The sequence below is a fragment of the Heterodontus francisci genome, chromosome 3, assembly GCF_036365525.1.
Source record: "Heterodontus francisci isolate sHetFra1 chromosome 3, sHetFra1.hap1, whole genome shotgun sequence".
NCBI classification, from domain to species: Eukaryota; Metazoa; Chordata; class Chondrichthyes; order Heterodontiformes; family Heterodontidae; genus Heterodontus; species Heterodontus francisci.
The window spans coordinates 45,836,628-45,854,275 of NC_090373.1; the positions used below are offsets into that span (position 1 = coordinate 45,836,628).

General features: G+C 44.5%; 1 protein-coding gene across 1 annotated transcript in view; it reads right to left on the reverse strand.

The window, feature by feature from the left end:
• The window catches only part of dlgap2a (discs, large (Drosophila) homolog-associated protein 2a), a 1,214,142-nt gene that overhangs the window by 32,126 nt on the left and 1,164,368 nt on the right, over positions 1-17,648 (reverse strand). Inside the window, exon 12 of the mRNA XM_068021937.1 lies at positions 1,788-2,146. Within this exon, the coding sequence (XP_067878038.1) occupies positions 1,788-2,146 (359 nt within the window). The remainder of the gene's footprint in view (positions 1-1,787; positions 2,147-17,648) is intronic.

A 17,648-nucleotide genomic window follows, 5' to 3' on the forward strand; every position in this document is an offset into this window, starting at 1 on the left:
TAACCCTATGTATGACTAATCATGGCAATTCACTTAAAACTAGAACTGGAAAAATATTTTTATAGTTTTATTTGCTTTTCATGAAAACTCAAGAATCTGACAAACCAACCATCTGAAAAAAAGAAATGTAACTTCTAACATGAATGAGCAAGGCATAGAGGGATATGGAATTAATGCAGGCAGATGGGATTAGTATCGATAGGCATTATGGTCGGCATGGACGCGGTGGGCCGAAGGGCCTGTTTCTATGCTGTACGACTCTATGACTCTAACATGCTTTGGCATTTTAGCATCTATAAATGATTATGTCACTTCTGGTGACAATCCCAACCCAATGGGTGAATCAGCAACAGAAGAAATGAAAAACGCTGATATTATTGGCTGTGCAATCTGTTCTTCAGCAATTGGTGGACAGAAAGCAGGCTCCTGCCCTACTCCCTGGCTTCTTGCCAAACCCGCTCTGTAACTAGACATTAAGAGGTACATAAAATCAGCCAGAGTGACTCACATTCCAAATTTCCTTCTCTTCCTGTGGAGCTACTACTTAGTAGTCACCATTAATTGCATCAGTTGGGTGTTAGTATATTCAGATGTTTGGTATTAATTGGGGTTCACCTGTGCTCATATATATAGGAACAGACTGAAAGAGGGGTTGCAAGTGCATGATATGTAATGTGTGCCTTTGTAAATAAAAGTGTATAAAGACTAGGCTCCAGTGCTCTATCCTCTACTGCCTGACTATCCGAGTTGTGATAATCTCTTCCTAAAATCTTAGCTAAGAACTTGCCATGTGCTGAATTGCAGGTCTCAGATTATGTCCTCGTCCTTAGGGGTTTTATGTGTCAGGTCACCAAAGTACTATGTAAAACTAAGATTTAATAATAGTACAACAATTTTTATAACTGGAAAACATCACACAATGACAAATAACAATTAAAGAATTGTCCAACTTGTTTGCAACAGTGATAGGAGTATCTATGGTAGCAAGTCTGTCTTTTTACTAATGCCATTGACTGACTATGATCATGCTATCACATATTCTGTGTCATGTTCACATGATTTAAAGGGGTGCTTTGGCCCATTCATTTAAATGGAGAAAAACTGGTCAGGCTCCTCTACAGAACTGTGCACTGTCCCACCCAATTCTGATATTTGCTCCATCCAGTGAAACTGGGCACAGGTCTGGGAAAATCTCTGCTGGTGTTTCTGCGTGCTGTACCAGAACACAGGGTGTTTCTTATCACTTCCCACATTCTAACTCTTGATTATCTTGTCAAAGGGACAGAGCATATGCAAGCCAAACATTGCCTCACCAGGAGGACAGGGGTAATCATGAATGAGAGTCAGTGTGCTTATTCACTACTGACTTTTGTGTGGCATTACAGAGGAACACCTCAGTGGGGCAACAGCACAGGATTTGGATTAATTAATAAATGGATGAAAAACAAACTAATAGATAAACAGGGAAAAAGTTACAAAAATGCATATAAAATATACTGATTAACTATAAGCAGGTACTGGCTGAAAACTTGTATAATCCACTGACTAAAGACTCCTTTTTTATCTATTCGATGGTACATTCTGATATATGATTTTTGACTAAACTTTGTTCCCTTCAGCTATTTTGTTAAGTTTCTTTTTCTTAATGCTACGCCACTGGTTTTGCTAAAATGCAGATTATAGCAATGCTGGTGCACATTTGAATAATCTGAGTGACTCATTCAGTGCTATTTACAGTAGTTAAGTGTCCAATTTGCTACAGATAGGAGATGTTAATGACAGGTTACCTGAATCCCAATGGACGACCGCTGATTCTTCAGGTACTGTTCTGCCTTTGACACATCTAAGGTTAAGATGGCCTTATCTCTGGTTAAAACCGTACTGCTTTTGCTGTTATTGATAGCATGATGCTGGGCAGCGGCTGATTCCAGTGCAATGTTCACTGCCTTTGTACTATCCAGGCTGTCCATCGAGTTATAAATGATCCGGCCTTCTTGGGGCCACGGGGAACTCCTCTGAGCCCGGTTCTCGTGATATGCATCCTGAGTTGATTCTGTACTGCTCTGGGCTGTCACTGAAATCACTGGTTTGGATGTGGTTCGTGGTGGTACAGGTGGTGGGGTCTTTTTATAATTAGTGCAAGTTACTGTTGAAAAGAAGAATAAGGAAGGTTATTATATTTGCTGTAAAACTGTAAGGGAAAAATATACTGTGAGTGTCAGGACAGTGAAGGCATGCCACAGAGCACTTGACACATAAACCTAGAAATTGGTTACGCTGATCACTGTGCCAGAATGGGAAGGCCCAAGGCACTCCTGATATTGGGCATCAGATCTCAATTACATGAGACTGCTCAGCTGCAGGTGCCTGGTTTGCCATTTTTGCCAGGCAGCTCACCAGCAAAGAGGATTTCAATTTCAGGTAAGTCCTGGGAGAAGGGGAGAAACAATCACAAGGTAGCCACCGGCAGGGAGCAATCGGAGGAGGGAGAAGGAAGAAAGGCGATCGGGAGAGGGGCAATTGGGAGTGCAGAAGGCAAACTGGAGGTGGAGCGGGGGTGGGGGGGGTGGGGGGGGTGCCAAGTGGCAGCCAGCAATGGAGACTGCTGCTCCTGGCTTTACATTCAGGTACTTTTTTTAAACTTACCTTTTAGGTTGCAGCCTCCAGCAGTCCCTTTAAAGATTGCTAACTTGGTCACATGTAGATCATGTTCAGGGCAGCTCAATTTTGCAAAGAAGGCCTCAAACAGCTGTTAAGACTGCTATTTACATATACAAAAAGCCAAACACCAGTTTCAGGTACAGGCCCAAGATGCCTCTTTTTCTGCTCCTACCAATATGGCAGGTAGTGAATTTGTATATAATGAACAGACACTCCCCGCCCACCATACTGGATGCCTAGTCGCCCATTCTGCAGCTGAAAAATGGTTGCAGTGCCACTGAATTTCTAGGCCAAAGATTTTATGTAATCATCATAAGAAAACAATTTCTTAATCAGTTAATATTCAATATTCTTCTGTGTTACATCGTTAATAAATTCTTGGGTATGGTAATTTCTGCAGGACATCACATGTCAAAAGATTGATTGGCTCAAGTCACCTGTCTGTTAAGTTAACCGACTCAAATACCGACTCAGAGTTCAAATATCCAATTGACTAAATGTGTCACAATTAAACACTCTTTAAACTTTCTAGAAATCAACAATTTGGAAGTAGCAGCCACCACAAATTAAAACCAATCAGAGTGCTCAAGCAATTTTTCAGCGACCAGTTTCCTTTCCTTCTCAGGTCAATGTATATTCTAAAAGTGACAATAATAATAAAAACATGTTTTTAAAAATTGCAAAGATTGAAAAATAAGCACATTAACCTTACTCTTAAAATTAGTCATTTAGGCCCCAAATTTCTGCAGGGTGCCTGTTGATTCTTGGATTTGTTAGTTGGGCTTGTGAAGAATGGAAAATTCACCACACCTCCACTTTACCAGGTCAATGATGTCAGGTATGGTGCAAGGGCAGGAATCCCCGACAATGGGAGTTCTTGCTTTCCGGGCTCAACTCGGATGCAGTGTACTTGAAAGGGAAACAAAGGTATTTTGCAAGCATCGAGATGCTCCACCATGGCAGGAATTGATCAGGTTCTATTTGTCAAATCCTGCACTCTGTCTACCTCACATGTATCAGTAATTAGAACGCTTACATTTTCTAACTATCGAAAAACAACAGAACTGGGGAATATGGGTCAGTTCTTCACAATGAGTTCGTAGATACAGAACAGGGAATTATATGGGTCAGCATTTAACTAGGGACTATGGGTCAACACCTTCAGAACAGGCATCAAACATTAAGGAGAGCACTCCAGAACTGACAAATGCTACACTGAATGAAAGATTTCAAGAATGAAAGATGCAGAATATTTCAGGATTGTCATCCAGTTGATCCTTCTTAAATGAACAGTATCTTTGATAGAAATTACACATTTGGGAATAAACACTCAAAAGCATTTCACACAGGCATATTAGTTTGTGTGTTTTTAATCCCAATTTTACTTTGCTGTAACATGTGCAAAGTTTAAAAAAGACAGAAGTAATCCCATAGATGTTTGATAATCATGCGGAGTGAGAGTATGAATAGGTGTCAGCCAGGCTCAGTTGGTAGCACTCACGCCTCTGGACGTTGGCCGTGGCTCAGTTGGCAGCACTTTTTTCTGAGTCAGAAGGTTGTAGGATCAAGGCCAATTCAGGACTTAAGCACAAAGTCAATGCTGAATCACCAGTGCTGGTGCTGCCTTTTGGATGAGTTAAGGGTCCCATCTGCCCTCAATCAACATCAATGAAACAGATTGTCTGGTCATTATCACATTGTTGTTTACAGGAGCTTGCTGTGCACGAATTGGCTGCCACATTTCCTACATTACAACAGTCACTACACTTTTCAAAGTACGTCATTGGCTGTAAAGCACTTTGGGACATCATGTGGTCATGAAAGGCACTAGATAAATGTGGGCGGCACAGTGGCACAGTGGCGCAGTGGTTAGCACCGCAGCCTCACAGCTCCAGCGACCTGGGTTCAATTCTGGGTACTGCCTGTGTGGAGTTTGCAAGTTCTCCCTGTGTCTGCGTGGGTTTTCTCCGGGTGCTCCGGGTTCCTCCCACATGCCAAAGACTTGCAGGTTGATAGGTTAATTGGCCATTATAAATTGCCCCTAGTATATGTAGGTGGTAGGAAAATATAGGGACAGGTGGGGATGTGGTAGGAATATGGAATTAGTGTAGGGTTAGTATAAATGGGTGGTTGATGGTTGGCACAGACTCGGTGGGCCGAAGGGCCTGTTTCAGTGCTGTATCTCTAAACTAAAAAAAAATAAATGCATGTCTTTCTTTTCTCACACCTACTGTTGCTGGGAGCCATACATACTGTGCGCCACTCTAAGGAGATACATTACACTGTATGTGGGAGAACCATAAATGGTTTGGATTGTAGAATCAGCTAACAATGAGTAGAAATGATACTAGTTGCGACCCTAAAGTAGCTGTAAAATACTCTTTCACAACAACAAATCATATCTTTAAAAAACGACTTTGCTGAATTTTCATTAGCTCTGGTAATCTAATTTTCAGAGTCATTGAAAGATCATATTTGAGCAAGTCTTTTTTTGAATTTGATCTACATTTAGGGAATTCCTTTGCTAGCGGCATTTTTCTGTCTGTTACACCCATTGTCAACAGCTCTAAAAAATATCTTGTAAGAAAGCCTAAAGGATTCAATTTGAGTAATATCAGAGGTTGTGTTACAGTGGATGATGAAGAAAAAGTTCTGTTTGTGTGCCTGCATGTTGACCTTATTGGTTTCCTGCTCACTGAATGACTGGCAGTGTGCAGAAAGTGATATGTATTAGATCAATCAAGTAGATGTATCAAATTGTATAGGCTCGGACACCAGGGGTAAATTAACCTGCTGATTTCATTAACATCGACCAAATACAGGTATGTTTCTACATCAATTTGCTTTTTAAAAAGGTTGCTTAGTAGTACTGAACTTGAATATTGCTGAAAAAAGAGACATGCTGTCAAAGCTTTTCATCTTGCATCTCAAGACAGATGCAAGAATGCCAAATTTCAAAGGGAGCAACAATTTATACTGCATGAGAAAGGGTGCTGACTGGTTTGCAAGTCAATTCTGGTCGAGGCGTTGTCATGGCGAATGCAGCAGGAAACTATTGTCTTCCACAGCTTTGCTTAATTTTTTTAAAAGGCACAATGCGTGGACATGTTCCTTTATCCTGCAGAGGACAGGTCCCTGCACATGAATATATGTAGGCTCTAGCAAGAGTAAGTGAGCCACATTGTTAGTCTGATTGATAATCTTAAATTGGTTGTTAGCGTAGCACACTCGGGATTGTTCAGTAAGTGCTGTCCAATCACAGAATTACAATGGTAAGAATGTCCTTTATCCATCTTAATGCACTCCATCCACACTCAAATTCATCTTTGAAATGGAGTAATCAAATGAATTCCGTCTCTTCAACATGCTAGTTGAGAAATCCGCTAATGGATTCTCTACTACTGTCTACCGCAAGCCTACCTTCACTGGTCAATAAAAGCATTGGAATTCCTACAGCTTCACGTGCTATAAGATTGGCCTATTCAGCAATTTTGTAAATAGTGCCTGAGCCATGTAATCACCATGCAAGCTTAACGCTGAAATAGGGTGCATTAAAGGTATCCTGCAGGATAATGGTTACCCTGATTAGATCATTTCTCATTGTGTATCATGCATACACATGAATGGGACGAAGGCTGCCACTTTTGGATCTGAAAAGTGTTCAGTCTACTTCTAATTACCCTGGAAGGGTAAGGTATCTCAAAAATTTGAGCAACAGGTGAAGCTAGCTATTTCACACTGCTACTATGCAGTGGTAACACAAGTCGTATTTTCCACTAACAGGATGCTGCTGTCAAGCCCAAAAGATGTTCTGTCTACCACACAATTGAGTAATGTGGTATATGAATTCCAGTGCCAGTGCGATGCCAGGTACGTAGGCCGTATGTCCCAACGTTTAGATGTAATTCTGCGATTGGACAGCACTTACTGAACAATCCCAAGCATGCTAAGAATTACACCAACAACCAATTAAAGATGATCAATCGGGTTTGCAATATGGCTCACTGTGCTTACTAGAAGCTACATATATTCATACCTAGGGGCCTGTCCTATGCAGGCAAAATGAACATGTCCAGGCTCTGCGCCTTCTTTGAAATAAACAAAAGCGTGTGGGGACAATTGTTCCCTGGTGCCTTCTCCATGACAATGCATCGACCAATCAGCACTCTTTTTTCTCATGCAGCATAAATTATTGCTCCCTTTTGAAATTTGGCATTCTGGAGTCTGTCCTGATGAGTGCAAGATGAAAAGCTTCAGCAGCACATGTCGCTTTTTTCAGCAATACTTAAAGGATAACCATCGGGGTCTGAGAACTACTGCCTAATCCTGGCAAGCTCTCAGTGTGGAATATCAGAAAGCTGCTGAAAGTCATTCTATTTATACATTCAAAGAACACTTTCGAAGCAACATTGCTTGACTTGCTCTGAGCCTATCGTCATTTGATCTTGTGTATCATATACTACTGGAGTAGTAGATAACAATGTTGCAACATACAGAACATGAAAGACATTTTGGACATGAAATTGGGCTCCGTAGCACCACTGGTGCTGCACTACGGAAGTCCCGAAGGCAGAAAATTGGGTGTGTTGCTCTAAATGTCACTTGCAGTGCATCCCATGTGGGGCCTTAGGATGGGACAGGCATACCATGCTGAATGTACACGAGAAGAGGTCAGATCGTGATGTCAGTCAGCCATCCCAGCTGATTTGGCACATGTTTTCATTACTTTGACTGCGCAGGTCCAATAATGCCTGTGCTAATCACTCACGACTGAACATGCGTTCAGCTGAATTAGGAACATCCACACTAGCGTTATTTAAAGGGTCAGCCATCCAGATTGCAGGTGAGGTGCTTTTGACTTACTTCTGCTGTGGCAAAGTTTGTGGAAGTACTGTGGATTGTTTATGAAGGTCTGTTGGTGAGTTGGTGCATCTATTCCGGGAGGGCAGAAGATTTGCTCACCTGTCCACACCAAGCCTGCAAGAGGTATGGGGGCTGTAATGGCAGTGCCTCTGAGTCTGCAACACGACCGAGAAATGGAGCAGAGACTGCAGACAGGGGAAGTTCTGTGAAGAGGGCAGAGGGCTCTGCACAGAAGGCCCTACCCACCACCCGTTTTGCAGAAAGCACTTCTCATATTTACACTTCGGGTCACTACCCGAAACGTTAACTCTGCTTCTCTTTCCACAGATGCTGCCAGACCTGCTGAGTGAATCCAGCATTTCTTGTTTTTGTCTCATATTTACACGCCAGCCAGGAGCAATGCCTGAGGGAACTCAGATTCAACAAGAAGATGGTCACAGACTTTGATTTCGAGAAGCTTTGGGCCTTGAGGATCTGGCTTCAGACTGCAGCATCTCCATGTAGATGGCAGCAGCCTAGACTAGCTGGCTGAGAAACAATGACAAAGGCACTGATGGAGTAGCAGGGGTGGGAGCACTTTTTCTGAGAAAAGGCAGCGGTTTGTGCTCGACAAAGCCTCTGCCACTCCCAAGGGGAGGCACCTCAGCAATCCTGCTAATCTGCTAGAGCACAGATTGCTGGACTACTGCAAGAGCCTGCAAACCACTTTGAGTACTGAGACCTGCAGCCATAATTGCAGCAGTCTGAGCCTGCATGGCAGCAAGCATGGTTCCCATGACCTCCATCTGAGCTCCCACTGCAGCTATGAAACATTGGTTGGCTTCTGCCTGTGCTGCAGTGGAGGTTAAGATAGTAGCCACCAATTGCTGCAAAACAGCTAGATCCACAAGTGCGATCATGGAGTTTGCCATCACTTCAATATTTGAAATGATGGGCTCCAAGCTCTGCATGTACCCCCTGCCACATTGGAGCTGGACTCCTTCATGCTCCTTGACAATGACAGGAGCCTGTTGGGGAAGGCTACCACTGCACCACACATCTCAGTGTGCATCATCATCAGTGTTCTTCTGTATGCCACCCCATTGAAGTCGTCATTTGAGTCCCCTGCAGCAGAACTTGTCTGCAAACTCTGCCTCCGGTGAGCTGGCACGTGAAGTAACCTTCCCCCTGGCCTGGCTGCAGCCCATTCATGTCCAGTGACTCTCCACATGCTGATCCAGACTCAATACTAGCCACTAAAGTTTGTGCTGCGCCTGTATCTGTGCAATTGTCAGATCGAGTGCCCATATGAATTAGGAGCAGAAGTAGGCCAGTCAGCCCGGTGAGCCTGCACCGCCATTCAATCAGATCATGGCTGATCTGTTTCAGTTTCGAATTCCACTCTCCCATCTACCCCCGATGATAATCTTTGATTCCCTTGCCTAACAAGAATCTATCTACCTCCGCCTTAAAAATATTCAATGACCCAGCCTTCACAAACTTCTGAGGCAGAGAATTCCAAAGTCTCACAACCCTCTGAGAAAAAATTTCTCCTCGTCTCTGTCCCTAAAGGGCGACCCCTAATTTTAAAACTGATCCCCCTAGTTCTGGACTCACCCACTGGAGGAAATATCCCTTCCACATTCACCCTGTCAAGACCGTTCAGGATTTTATATACTTCAATCAAGTCTCCCCTCACTCTTCTAAACTCCAGTGAAATCAAGTCCAGTCTGTCCAACCTTTCCTCATAAGACAACCTGCTCATTCCAGGTATCAATCTAGTAAAATTCCTCTGAACCGCCTCCAGTGCATTTACATCCTTTCTTAAATAAGGAGACCAAAACTGCACACAGTATTTGAGAAGTGGTCTCACTAATGTCCTGTACAACTGAAACATAACATCCTTCCTTTTATTTTCAATTCCTCTCGTATTAAAGGATAACATTCCATTATCCTTATTACTTGCTGGACCTGCATACTAACCTTTTGTGACTCATGCACTAGAACACCTGGATCCCTCTGCACTTTGGAATTCTGCAGTCGTTCTCTGTTTAAGTAATACTCTGCTTTTTTATTCTTCCTGCCAAAGTGAACAACTTCACATTTTCCCACATTATACTCCATCTGCCAGATTTTTGCCCACTCACTCAATCTATCTATATCAGGCTGCAAGCTCCTTATGTCCTCTTCACAACGTACTATCCTACCTATCTTTGTGTCATCTGCAAATTTAGCTACCATGCCATTGCTCCCCTCATCTAAGTTATTGATATAAATTGTAAAAGGTTGAGGACCCAGCACAGACCCCTGCGAGACTCCACTTGTCACATCCTGCCAATCAGAAAAGGCCCCTTTTATGCATACTCTCTGTTTTCTGCCAGCCAGCTAATCTTCTATCCATACTAATATGTTACCCTCTACACTATGAGCTCCGACTATGCGCAATAACCTTTTATATAGCACCTTGTCTAATGCCTTCTGGAAATCCAAGTACAATTCGTCAACGGGCTCCCCTTTATCCACAGCGCATGTTACTCCTTCAAAGTACTCCAATAAATTGGTTAAACATGATTTCCCTTTCACAAAAGCATGCTGACTATTCTCCATTACCTTGTGTTTTTCTAAGTGCCCAGCTATAGCCTCCTTAATGATCGATTCTAACACCTTCCCCACGACAGACATCAAGCTAACTGGCCTATAGTTATACCTGTTTTCTGCTCCTCCCCCACCCTTCTTGAATAGAAGAGTTATATTTGCTACTTTCCAGTCTGAGGGAACCTTTCCAGAATCTAGCGAATTTTGAAAAATTAACACCAATCCATCAACTACCTCATTAGCCACCTCTTTTAAAACCCTAGGATGAAACTCATCAGGACCCGTGGACTTGTTAGCCCGCAGCTCCATCAGTTTGCTCAGTACCGCTTCCCTGGTAATTGTAATTTCACCAAGTTCCTCTCTTCCTTCCACCTTCTGATTTACAACTATCACTGGAATGTTTTTTGTATCCTCTATAGAGCATACAGAAGCAAAATATTTGTTCATTTCATCCGCCATTTCCTTATTATCTGCTATTAACTCCCCATTCTCACTCTCTAGAGGACCAACACTCACTTTATTTACTCTTTACCTTTTTAAATACCTGTAGAAACTCTGACTATCCATTTTTACATTTCTAGCCAGCTTCCTCTCATGCTCTAATTTCTTTCTCCTGATTAACCTTTTAGTCATTCTCTGCCGTTCTTGATATTCTGACTAATCATCTGACCTGCCATTCATCTTTGCACAATTATATGCTTTTTCCTTAAATTTGATGCTTTCCTTAACTTCTTCAGTTAACTACGGATGGTGGGTCCTCCCCTTAGAATTTTTCTTTATAGTCTGAATATATTTATTCTGAGTTTTCTGAAATATCCCCTTAAATGAGTGACAGTGCTTCTTCAGCAGTGCTGTGCTGCTGCTCTTGCCCTTCCTCCTGGGGTTGCTGTCGTTGGGCAGGTGACAGTTCTTGGGTATCTGAAAGCAGAAAATCAGGAGAGGAGGACTGAGCTGAGGGAAAGGGGGTTGGGTGTAAAGCAAGCGATTCATGGTCACACAATCTGTAACTTGCACTTCATATCAGATAGCAGGAAGAGGGTGAGCTGGGAGTTGGTAAGTGGCATAGGCAGGAACATAGCATCATCTTGAATGCTCTTGGCAATGCCAGATTCTACGGGCTTTGTTGCAGCTGGCCCCATGATGCAAAACACCATCTCCTTCACAGGGCTCGGGCTGTAGGCGTGACTGTATCCCACCAGTTCTGCTTTGCTCCCTTCCATTGTAGGTGACCTTTTCCTGCAAGAGAGTAGGAAGAATGTTAGTAATTGTGTCACACTGTGTTTGGTGATAAACCTGCCATAACTGGAAGAGGTATGTGGAGATGGTGAGAGGTGGGTGTGAGGCTGGCATCATTGGAAGGTGCGTGGGGTGAGTTAGAGTATCAGGATGTTAGGCCTGAGTTTTGAGTGCCAAGGAGTACTGCTGGGTGAGTGGGGATGTGGTGTATTGAGCAGCATGAGAGGCTGGTGGTGGGTAGGAGATGTCATGTGAGGATGCATTTGCTGACCTTGACCACCCTCGTGAGGACTTTAAACATCTTCCGGCACTCAGCAGATCCTTGAGGCCAGACTTCAGGAATTCACCTCCATGGGAATTCACCTTCCTGGCCACCTGCTCCCATTCCCTTCAGAGAGTGTTCCTTGAGGACCTCTTGGCCCCCCTCCCCTCATGGAAATATGGAGTCTATCCTCCTCATGACCTCCATAACTAAGGCCTCCAATGCCGCATCAGTGAAGCTTGGAACACATGCTAGCCTTGCATGCTGCTATGCCCCCTACTGTGCATTCAGTCAGCCAGCAGCATGGATCCCACTTGTCTGAACACTACAATCATTCAAAGAGGAGGCAGCATGAGCTTTGCATGCTGCCTACCTTATGAGGACTGGGAGCTGGCAAATCGCAAACTGTGACCCCCATGCCATAATTCTTTACATAAATCTTTTGATGCTTCTTAAATTGTATTAAACTGCCACCTGCTTCCTTACAGACCTACAGAATCGTAATAACCTAAAGTAAACTCTGTGCTTCCATCATACAGTGTATATTCACATAATAGAGATATTAATACTGACTTCTGTATTGCTAGTTTTCCTTATTTCACACCAGATGTTCTCAATGTTCTACCAAATCACGGCTAAAGCATGCCTGTGGTTCTACATTTTAATGTAGTCCCCTATACTAACTGTCTCATGATATCCTTTATCCATGTCAAGCTGTGACCCTATTATGTTATACAATATCCTATAATATGCAACAGTGTTGGCTTCATAATTCTGTGAGGCGTCTTTTGAGTGAAGAAATCGGTAAAGTAGGGCATATGAACGTAATAGACTTTTGTCTACAGCATTCCATACAAGCACCCAACTCACAGGCTTATGATTTTCTGCTTAAAGACAAACACTGACTCCATGTAAGCCTCCTACATTGAGCAGATTCTCAGTTTTCACTTGATGAAGGAATCATTTTTAAATTTTTTTTATTTTTTATTTCCAAAATATACTTTATTCATAAAAATCTGTAAAAATTACATTACCAGTTTCAAACTGCACCAAGTCAAAAAATACAAACAGTGCAAACGATGCCCGTTTGCTTCATTACAATCATGAGTTGCCTCAAAACCCTTCCATTTCACATTTGTCATGCCAATTACATTTTTACATTTTAAAGCAAATGAAAATTTTCCCGAAACAGTTCGAGGGGTTTCCCATGGATCCAGCCCCTCAGTTCAGCTTGGTGGGGGGACCTTACACTGTGGTCTTTCCCCATTGAGCCTTTGCTGCGGCTGCCCCAAGCTTTAGTGCGTCCCTCAGCACGTAGTCCTGGACCTTGGAATGTGCCAGTCTGCAATGTTCGGTCATGGACAACTCTTTGCGCTGGAAGACCAGCAAGTTTCGGGCAGACCAAAGGGCGTCTTTCACCGAATTGATAGTCCTCCAGCAGCAGTTGATGTTTGTCTCAGTGTGCGTCCCTGGGAACAGCCCGTAGAGCACAGACCCCTGTGTTACAGAGCTGCTTGGGATGAACCTCGACAAAAACCACTGCATCTCTTTCCACACCTGCTTTGCGAAGACACATTCCAGGAGAAGGTGGGCGACCGTCTCTTCCCCACCACAGCCACCGCGGGGGCATTGTGCGGAGGGGGCGAGACTTCGGGCGTGCAGGAAGGATCTGACGGGGAGGGCTCTTCTCACCACCAGCCAAGCTACATCTTGGTGCTTGTTTGAAAGTTCTGGTGATGAGGCATTCCGCCAAATGACTTTGACGGTCTGCTTGGGGAACCATCCGACAGGATCCAACGTCTCCTTTTCCCGTAGGGCCTTGAGGACATTCCATGCAGACCATTGCCTGATGGATTGGTGGTCAATGGTGTTTTCCCGCAGAAACTGTTCCACGAAGGATAGGTGGTACAGCACGGTCCAACTGCATGGAGCGTTCCTTGGCAAAGTGACCAGGCCCATCCTTCGCAACACCGGGGACAGATAGAACCTCAGCACGTAGTGACACTTGGAGTTTGCGTACTGGAGGTCTACACACAGCTTGATGCAGCCGCACACGAAGGTGGTCATCAGGATGAGGGCCATGTTGGGTACATTTTTCCCGCCCTTATCCAGAGATTTGAACATCGTGTCCCTCCGGACCCGGTCCATTTTAGATCCCCAGATGAAGCGGAAAATGGCTCGGGTGACAGCCACAGCACAGGAGTGGGGTATGGGCCAGACCTGCGCCACGTAGAGCAACAACGTGAGCGCCTCGCACCTGATGACCAGGTTCTTACCCACAATGGAGAGAGATCGCTGCCCCCACATGCTCAACTTTTGTTGTACCTTGGCTACTCGCTCCTCCCAGGTTTTGGTGCACGCCCCGGCCCTTCCGAACCATATCCCCAGCACCTTCAGGTAGTCAGACCTGGCGGTGAAGGGGACAAAGGATCGGTCAGCCCAGTTCCCAAAGAACATGGCCTCGCTCTTGCCATAGTTAACTTTGGCTCCCAAGGCCAGTTCGAACTGGTCGCAGATGCTCATCAGTCTGCGCACAGACAGCGGATCCGAGCAGAAGACGGCGACGTCATCCATGTACAGGGAGATTTTAACCTGAGTGCCACCACTGCCTGGGATTGTCACCCCTCTTATGCTCGCATCCTTCCTAATAGACTCAGCAAAGGGTTCAATACAGCAAAGAAACAAGACCGGGGAGAGAGGACAGCCCTGTCTGACTCCAGATTGGATCGGGAAACTTTCCGATTCCCACCCGTTGATTGAGACTGCGCTACTGATGTTTGTGTAGAGCAGTTGGATCCAATTGCAGATTCCCTCCCCAAACCCCATTTTGGAGAGCACGTCCATCATGTAGGTGTGCGATATCCTGTCAAAAGCCTTCTCCTGGTCCAGGCTGATGAGGCAGGTGTCCACCCTCCTGTCCTGTACATAGGCAATCGTATCCCTGAGTAGCGCGAGACTATCAGAGATCTTCCTGCCGGGTACAGTACAGGTCTGATCAGGATGGATCACCAACTCCAGAGCAGACTTGACTCGACTGGCTATGACTTTGGACAGAATCTTGTAGTCAACATTAAGCAGTGAGATGGGCCGCCAATTTCTGATTTCTGCCCTCTCCCCCTTCTGCTTGTAAATGAGGGTGATGATGCCTTTCCTCATGGATTCTGACAGGCTACCGGCCAGCAGCATACTCTGGAATACTTCCAGCAGGTCCGGGCCGACCCAGTCCCACAGGGCCGAGTACAACTCGACCGGTAAGCTGTCGCTTCCGGGAGTTTTACTCGTCTCGAAGGACTCGACGGCCTTTGTCAGCTCATCTAGAGTTAGCGGCTTGTCCAGTCTCTCCCTCCTGCTGTCATCTAAGACCTCTGTGATAGATGACAGGAAGGACTGGGAGGCTCTGCTGTCCGTGGGCTTCGCGTCATACAGCCCAGCATAAAAGGATTTGCTGATCCTTAGTATGTCGGACTGCGAAGACGTTACCGAGCCATCCTCTTGCTTCAGGCTGCTGATAACAGAGCTCTCTCTGTGTACCTTTTGGAAGAAGTAACACGAGCACGTCTCATCCTGCTCGATGGAGCGGACTCTGGACCGGAAGATGATCTTGGAGGCCTCCGTGGCAAAGAGTGAGGCCTGCTCGCTCTTCACCTCTTGGAGGTCCTCCTTGACCACGACCCCCATTGACTGCAACCGGAGCAGATTTTGCATACTTTTCTGGAGTCGGGACATTTCCCTCTGTCTCTCTCTCGCCCTCTTAACCCCTTTGCGGATAAAGAACCTCTTGATGTTCTCCTTGATCGCTTCCCACCAGTGAACTGGAGACTCAAAGAGAGGTTTCACGGTCCTCCAACCTTTGTAATCCCTGTTGAATTCCTCAGTGTTCTCTGGGGTTAGCAGTGTAGCATTGAGCTTCCACGTCTCCCTGCCAACCCGCTGGTCGTCCTGTAAGTGACAGTGGACCAGTAAGAGGCAGTGGTCGGAGAAGAACACCGGCTTGACGTCGGTGGATCCGACCGTGACAGCACGGGACACAAACAGGAAGTCAATCCTGGAACGGGCAGACCCATCCGATCTTGACCATGTGCATTGAAAGCCAATCTTGCACCTGCAGTTTGATTGAGCAGGACATCTCACATTGTTCATCAGATGAGAGCTTCTCCTTCCACTGCCTCTGGCCCTAAAGCCTCTCACCTAACATTACGACCTTGGCCTCTGCTTTAGTGCTCCACATTAGATTAGGTAATGTCTGACAACAATGGAGAATTTGGTTCCTTTTTAATCAGAAATGGCATGATCCAACTAACTGATAATCCCAAAATGCAACAGGACTACTTGAATACCAAAAATACAGTTTTAACCTTATTTGTTGATGTTTTGTAATTATTAGCTTTTGGGTATATATTCACTCAGACCATATGTGCACCTACAATGAACATACATTCTGAGTGAAATAAATGAACTCTATTCATTTGCATTGTTGTACAGATTAAATATGATCGAAAACAATGAGACATTATCAGTTTTGTTTCCCTGTCCTACTAAAGTGCTATGGTTCAAACCAAATTTGTGACAAAATGGATTTATGGTGCCTGCTGATGTTAAGCAAGATTTTGGATTTATATATGACTAACATTAAGCTGGCATTGTATCATTTTTGCCAATTGTTATCCCTTCCTTCTTTCCTTTAATGCTGTTTGATTGCAAGGATAGGGATCCATGGAGTGGGGGTGACAAGGAGGGTTGGTCAGGCACCCAAGTGGCTGTTGTTCAAGTAAAGGTAATGAGTGGCAGGAGAGTATTCAGTTGCCACAAGGCATGATTGGTGGCAGCCAAGCGCAAACCTGTCCATATCTAATGCTCACACAAGCGCATTGTCACGAACACATGCTGTGCCGAATGAGTTTTTTTTTAATCCATCGGCTGGAACCCTGAATTAAATTTTAAAAAAAGGTGACTGCTAGCAGCTAAAATGGCAACCAAAATTTGCATCAAAACACCCTACGTTCCAATGCATCAAGTTGGAGTCGAATTGTCTGGCCAGTCCCCATTTAACAAGACATTTAAAAGGAAATTACTTGGGATATTATCTTTGAGTGGTACATCTCCACGAGTTTAATCACTTGAACAATGGGACTTTGAGAGAAGGGAATTCCTAGACATGAACTAATTAAGTTGCAAGAGGAAATACACATTGAGCCATCATGTGACAGGCCCCCCATCTGTGTGTTTTAAGTTTTTTCACTTTGCAGCAGACAGGCAACTGGACACTGATCAGAAGAGGCCTAAGTGGGGTCTTGCTCTCGGTCTTTCTCTTTCTCTTTAGTCCACCTGGCAAGTTTCAAACCCTGCCTGCTGGCTGTAACCACCTAAGCCTATCACTGCAGCAGCCAGAGACCCCATGAAGGAATTCATCCACATTGCTGTTTCCAGGAGGACCGCCAAATCTGCTGGCCATATCTACAAGCCAAAAGCTTCAGAACCACCGGGTTCATCTGGAAGACAATCGAGTCACCAAACTCCACAGACAGTATACCCCTTTTAATTGCTCCGGACTCTAATCCGACCAACATATCCTTCCCCAGTCTGTAACCTATGTGTGTGTATGTGTGTGTGAGAAAGTTGGAGCATAGGTTATTATTTTACTTAGATTGGTTTAAGTACAATAAAGCTAACCTTCTTTGTGAAACTCAAGAAAACCTGTGCGATTGGTTCTTTTATGATCATAGCATGCAAATAGTGAAACACTCACTGAATTGGTAAGCACATTCACTTTAAAAATAGAAATAAACCCTGTTGGGGTCAAAAAAGGAGAGGGACAAGAGGGGAGTCCGTCGACCCCTCCTCACCTGCTTGGAACAACATTGTTAGCAGAAGTCACTGGGTACGAATCAGGAGAGACAATAATGGCTAATTTTGTCCTCCAGGGGAACTGAGTCCAAACACTGCTCTCCTGAGATTTGCTAACTCAATACAAATTCAGATCAAACATGGCCTTGTTTTGCGTATGGGTTGCTTCCTCATTGGAAAAATTCACTCTGCTTTCAGGGGAGTGGCA